The 6,234-nt window shown below is 40.2% G+C and overlaps 1 protein-coding gene across 1 annotated transcript; it reads right to left on the bottom strand.

Annotated features, from left to right (window-relative positions):
• Positions 1 to 3,179: 3,179 nt before the first annotated feature.
• On the bottom strand, positions 3,180 to 4,166 carry TEOVI_000695700 (splicing factor TSR1; the record flags this gene model as incomplete). The annotated part of the gene is made up of 1 exon (XM_067222898.1): positions 3,180 to 4,166. One exon carries the CDS (start codon positions 4,164 to 4,166, stop codon positions 3,180 to 3,182), a length of 987 nt encoding a protein of 328 aa, XP_067078999.1.
• Positions 4,167 to 6,234: the final 2,068 nt, after the last annotated feature.

The following is a 6,234-nucleotide window of genomic DNA, read 5'->3' as shown; positions in this document are numbered from 1 at the left end:
AAAAAATATATATATATATAGTCCAGAAAATTTAAAGGAATAAAAGAAGGAGGAATAAAAGACGCAATACGCCTAACGGTAAAGGCAGAAAAAAAAAACAGACGTACATTAGAAAATTAATGGTTTTAATGAAGAAACCAAAGGAAACCTTTACACCATTCTGATCATTTGTTGGATGTCTCTCTCTCATACGCTTTTCTCTCTATATATATGCAGTTAAAATTTCATCCTCTCCTTTACGTCTAACGAAACAATTTTGGTCCTTCCTTCATCTTCTACCACTTAAAAACCAAAACAAGCACCTAACGGGGAAGACGACAAAGAAAAAAAAAGAAGGGAGGAAAAAAGGCATCGTTCAATAACTGAGTAATGGAGCAACATTGGGAATCAGAAAAGAGAGAGAGAGAGAGAGAGAGGAGAAGAATAGAAACAAAAGTGTGTTAAGTTGAAGATGCCACTGTGACGACGGCAAAGAGGAGATAACAAAAAAGGGAAAAGAGGAAGATGAGTGAAAGAAATAGAGAGAAAGCGGGGCTCAAATGTAAAAAAGTGAAAAAGAAAAAAAGTGGGAAAGAACATAATCCGGAAGCATAGGCTTACATAGCAACCACCCGCCAAGTTCTGCGAAAACATGGTTGAAAGGGTCACTGCCACAATACTCGCACCTGCGCATATGCCTTCATATGTAGATCCTGAAATGTACACGGAACTCCCACACACAATTGGCAATGAAACACACAAATATTCAAATACAAAATATATTTAATGGGAAGAGGGGAAATATTGGGCATACGTGCGAGATTAAGTGTCACAGTTCACATCCACGAAACTAAACACCACCTTCACGTCATCACACCAATTCATTCTCCTCTTCTCTTTTATTTACTTTTAAACGCTCAACATTGCGCCAGAAACCGTAACAATTGTATCTGCTCCCATTGTGGTTTCTTCACATATATAAACCATCGAAGAGTCGAATGGAAAACAAAACATTCCACCCTCTTAATACTTTCGATTTGGATATCTTCTCTTTTTTTTTATTTCTAACCTCCCTTTTTCTCTCTCCCTCACTTTTAATAGTTCCTACTTTTCGTCCCGCCCGTTAACCCTCTTTCCTGCCCGAAAAACAAACGGTCCCACCATTTCATTCCTTTTGCTGCCCTCTTCTCTTATTTGAAAATCACCTCCCGTTCGTTATGTTACTTTCTTCACTTCCTGTCGTATTCTTATTTATATTCATTCCTTCGCTTGGCGATCCGTAATTGTGTGTACTTGTGTAACGATATGCACGAGAAGCGCTCGTTCCTGTACTTAATTCTCTCCCCCATATAGACAACACACATGCACACATCCTACAAAACGCATCATATAACCTCCTTTCCCTGTGCTTTTTTTTTTTACTTTTTGCCTGCACCTAACAATCGAAAATATATTAGAAGCCAAACACATACACACACACATATATATATAGATATAGATATATGCACAGGTTTTTTTATTTTATTTTTAAAAAAAAAAAACATACAAACGTACACATACGCATTATTCCGCTTCCTTTACCCAGGCGCTGCAACTTCCCTCCTTCTGATATATTTATCGGTACATTCGGCAGGGAATGAGGGACCTTTTCCCGTAAAATGGTATAAAAGTGACGGCGAAACGCCACTTAAAATGTATGTGTAAATATAAATAAATAAATATGTATATATATGTGTGTGTGAATGTTCCTTTTTATTTCCTTTTGTTTTCTTTTCTGATCCTTTTCTTCAACCGATTAATTGAGGACAGTCAAACAGGGTGGTGGATTCACTTCCCTGATCTTCACTATAGTCGTTACAGCCTTTTGCTTTTTATTTATTAACTTACTTGCATGACTTGACGAGTCACAAATACACAAGCATTATCATACGTCCTTTCCCTTCACTTTTCTTTTCCTCCTTTTGTCCCCCAAAAACAAATCATCGCCCTGTACAAAACAAAAAATATTACCGGAATCTCCTCTCAATTTCACCAATTACTCTTCACGCATCTCAACTCCTTCACCACATGTTCTCTACACACTCTCCCAACCTCTTGTCAACAACATTTGTGTAAAAAGAAAGCAGAAAAATGAAGAGACAATGGGAATCTAACGTAAGCTCACGTCACATCTGCTTCATCGCACAAATAAAAATGTTAAAGAAAGAAGAAAAAAGAAAAAGAAAAACGTCGCAGCAGCAGTGGTGGTAATACACTAATGGAAGCTGTCAAACTGAAAAAACAAAAAAAAAGACGAAGGATCGCCAGAAGGAGATGGAAGAAAGGAAGAAAGTGGAGGGAAAAAGCAGGGGAGTAGAAGCAGGAAAGTTAACATTATTACTATAGCATAAAATGATGATAATAATGTTAATGAAGGATCGAAGGAGCTAAAACCGTTACGATTCCATGTCTCCCACCCACTACAAATGGAAATTAAAAACCTTGTGAAGTGAAGTTGAAACAGACATCGGTTATATCTCTGCCCTTACCTTTACATGGCATCATTCCCCTATCACATCATCGTCTTTTCCTCCTTTTCACTTCCCCGTCATTTTCACCACACGCGTTTATTATTACTATCTTTTTTTTTGTTTGCTGTTGTTGTTTACAAATACTTCACCACGCACCCAATCGGAGAGGCAGCACCTTCCACACAAGTAGATATATATCCTACGTATAACACCTATCGATCCCCTTTAGATTTTTCAATACACCTTCACAATGCGCATTCATATCCCCACCTCTCTTTTTGTTCTTTTTTTTTTTCCTTGTTCTCTTTCTTTCTACATGGGATGTGAATAATTCATCTCATAAGGGAAAAGTTCCATCAGAACCGTGAAATATAAAGAAAACCGCGAGGTAAACACCCCACATAACCCTTAAACCTCCGCTCCCCCACCACTTGAATTCACCCCATGTAAACCTCCTCCACACATGCGCAGTCGGAACTACATTGAGTACCGACAGGACACAATAGTAATTGAACACAGAATTCGTCAAAGGAAATTTTAAAAAAAAAAATAATAATAATAATAATAATAAAACAAAAACAAAAAAAGAAGGGAGGGTGAAACAACAACAACTAACCTCCAGCACACTGCAAGAAAGAGCCACGCCGCTTCCACCCGAACGCCCTCCTCCCCCCCTCCGCCTTTGTTCAGCTAATCTCGGCGTTTGCGGTAATTTTCACTGCCAGACCTGGAGCCGCTGCTTGCGCTTCGACTGCGCTCCCGACGTCTGCGGTCCCGCTTTTTATAACCGCGACTCCCCGCTGAGGCTTCACTGCTTCGGCGGCTGTACGATGACCGGCTGCTGACGGGACTGCCACTCCGGCTGCGGTTGCGAGTGCGGCGACGACCCCGACTGTTACTACGATGGCTACGGCTACGGCTACGGCTACGGCTACGACTGCGGCTTCTGCTGCGGTTACGGTTGCGGTTGCGACTACGACGTCGTCTGCCACGGCTACCGCTACGGCGGCGGGGGCGATCGACCCGATCATCATCAAGGCGGCCCCGCTTTCCTTCCCGGCTTTGCTGCACGGAAAGACGGCAATCTTGCATGTACTGATTGTGCATCATTTCAATCATTCGCCGAGCATGTGCGGGACTCGGAACATCGACGAAGGCACATTCCCCACGGCGACGGAAGCCAATAATTGGGGCGGCCTCCTCGAGTTTACTGCGCAGTTCCCTATCCGAGATTGACCGTCCGCTCGGACCTAAACCAACGAAAAGAGCCGTGCGGCCTCCCGCGCTGTTGTTGTAGCCCCCGTAGTCGGCACCTCTTCCATCAAAAGGAGCACCACGCCCACGTTCCCTGTGTCGGCCTCGCTCCCTTTCACGTCCCCGTTCACGATCACGATCGCGTTCCCCTTCGCGATTACTCCCACGACTATGTTGAACTACCATTCGCGCTTCACCGATATATTTGCCATCCATTTCAGTGATTAGCCTATCTGCAGCTTCCGGGCCCGCCACATCAACAAAAGCGCAACGGCCACGAATGCGAACATCAGACACGGGGGCCACCTGCTCCAAGCGCTCCCAAAGCTGTTCTTTGCTGATTGTAGAGGCGGCTGGGCCGAGGCCAATGTACAATGATACCACTTCTGGGTTATCACTTCCACTCCCGTCTCTGGAATCCATCTTTTTGAAACGGCACAGAGACTCTCCTTTTCCTCTTCTTTCTTTCTTCCTTAATTACTTTCCTTCTTTATTGTTATTATTATTACTATTGTTATTCCCGGAGTCCCCTCGAATAATATTTGCTATTCCTCTCGTATAGTGATAGCAGCGTGATATTTGTATTTTCACCTTCTTGGTTGTGATCGTGCTCCGTTCTCCGTTGCCTCCACGTATGTTCCCCTCACCGTGCTTCACTTGTGTGTAGCCCCAGTGCCGTGAGTTTGTTTGTTCGGTTGGTTTTTCTTTTCTTTTCTTTTTCGGAGCTTTCTTCTGTACAGTAAATAAAAGTTAAGATATTATATTTGCGTAAGAGGAAAATAGAAGAAAGTCGATTCCACACCGGTAATTAGTTAGAGGACCGCACACAAATAAATGATTAAACAAATGGAAGGGGGGGTTTAATGAGACGTGCAAGACCGGTGGAATTCACAGTGAAATCCCGACAGAAACAAAAGGTGCCATCACACAAGAAACGCGGCAAAACTAAACATTAGCTTTTTTTAAAAAAAAAAAAGGCAACCCTGCGTGACTCGATAAATGGCCTCACATAGGATCACCTTTTCTCCCTGTTTCTTCCAACTCTTTATTCTCCAACGTGCGTGCGCATGCAAACATATTATCATAGAGAACAGCAGGAAATTGAAAATGTTGCAAACATGACTCAAATTTCCGAGTTACAGTTGGAAAATGTCATGGATTTAATTATTTCAAATTTGACGTCCTTTTTGTTTAATTTTTTCTGCTTCCCCTTCCTTTGTATTGCCTTTCATTTCTATTTATCTCCTTTCTGTCTCCCTTTTATTCTTACCATGTCGATGTAAGTTTGAATTTGTCATGAAAAATAAAATAAGACCTACGAAAGAAAATGAAAAGAAGGGGTAAAGGGGGAAAAACTGATGAAATGCGCATAATTAAGTTTAAATATTTAACACCCTTGAAAATTGTTATTATCAATATGTCCACAGTTATAAATAATGAGTTACGGGAATCAAATACAAAGCCACACGACACTCTTCAAGCACCGATATGATAACAAAAATTGAAATAATATTGAAAAAAAATTATAGGAATGGAACCAATAATGAGGGACAAAAAAAGAAAAAGAAAAAAACAAAACAAAGAGAGATTGAAGCCCTTGGAGGCAGAAGGGGAAAAGAAAAACAATAAATAAACGAATACATGGAAAAAAAAAAGAAACGGGACAACACGAGTAAGGGACGAAAATGAGAAAAATGTCCCTAAAAAAAGGAAACGAAAAACAGTGGAAAAAAAACGTGAAAGAAAAATTACACAACTTTGCAGCATGAGAAAAGCAAATAATGACAATAGAAAATTTTTTAAAAGAAAAAAGGGGCTCACGCACACAGACAAAAAAAACAGTAATTAAAAAAAAAACACTCTACAAATTCAGACGACGAAGGAAAAAAGAAAAAAAGAAAAATTTAATTGAAACGAAATTATTTGGGTAGGAGAAAGTGGCGATGCTGAAACAAAATCTGTTGCGCATGTGGAGAAAAGAGCACCATCGAAATCTTCAAAAGAAAGCAAAAAAAAAAAAGTAAACATACTTGAAAAAACGTGAAATATTTCCTATCTTGAACCTGTTCGGATATGATCCCTCTTTTATCTTTTATTTCTTTTTTTTTTTGATCCCTTCGTCCAAATCCCCATCAAGGCACAGCATTCAGCACTTCTCCTTTTTCTTTGAAAGAAAATAAACAAGCATTAACAAAAAAAAAAAGAAGATAAGCCAGTTGCTATAATGAATAAAATGACTAGAAACAATTTGAAAAAAAAAAGGAGAGAAGGAAAAAAAGAAATGACACCATTTATTTTTTTTTCTTTTTTGCTTAGTTTTGCTCTTTGCCTATTTTCTTCCTTCTGGTGCTCTGCACTTCTCTACCAGTCTCGCACAGAAAAAGTCATACGTTATTTTTTTTTTCCCCACCTCACCAACCTGATTTTCATCATCTAATCTGGTAGTTGGGATTGCCTACTTGCGTTTCTTCATCGTAACACACACACACAC

The sequence above is a fragment of the Trypanosoma equiperdum genome (assembly GCF_001457755.1).
Source record: "Trypanosoma equiperdum strain OVI genome assembly, contig: ctg_1714, whole genome shotgun sequence".
Taxonomy (NCBI): domain Eukaryota; phylum Euglenozoa; class Kinetoplastea; order Trypanosomatida; family Trypanosomatidae; genus Trypanosoma; species Trypanosoma equiperdum.
The sequence above is the reverse complement of the archived record's forward strand: the minus strand, read 5'-3'. Positions and strand labels throughout refer to the sequence as shown.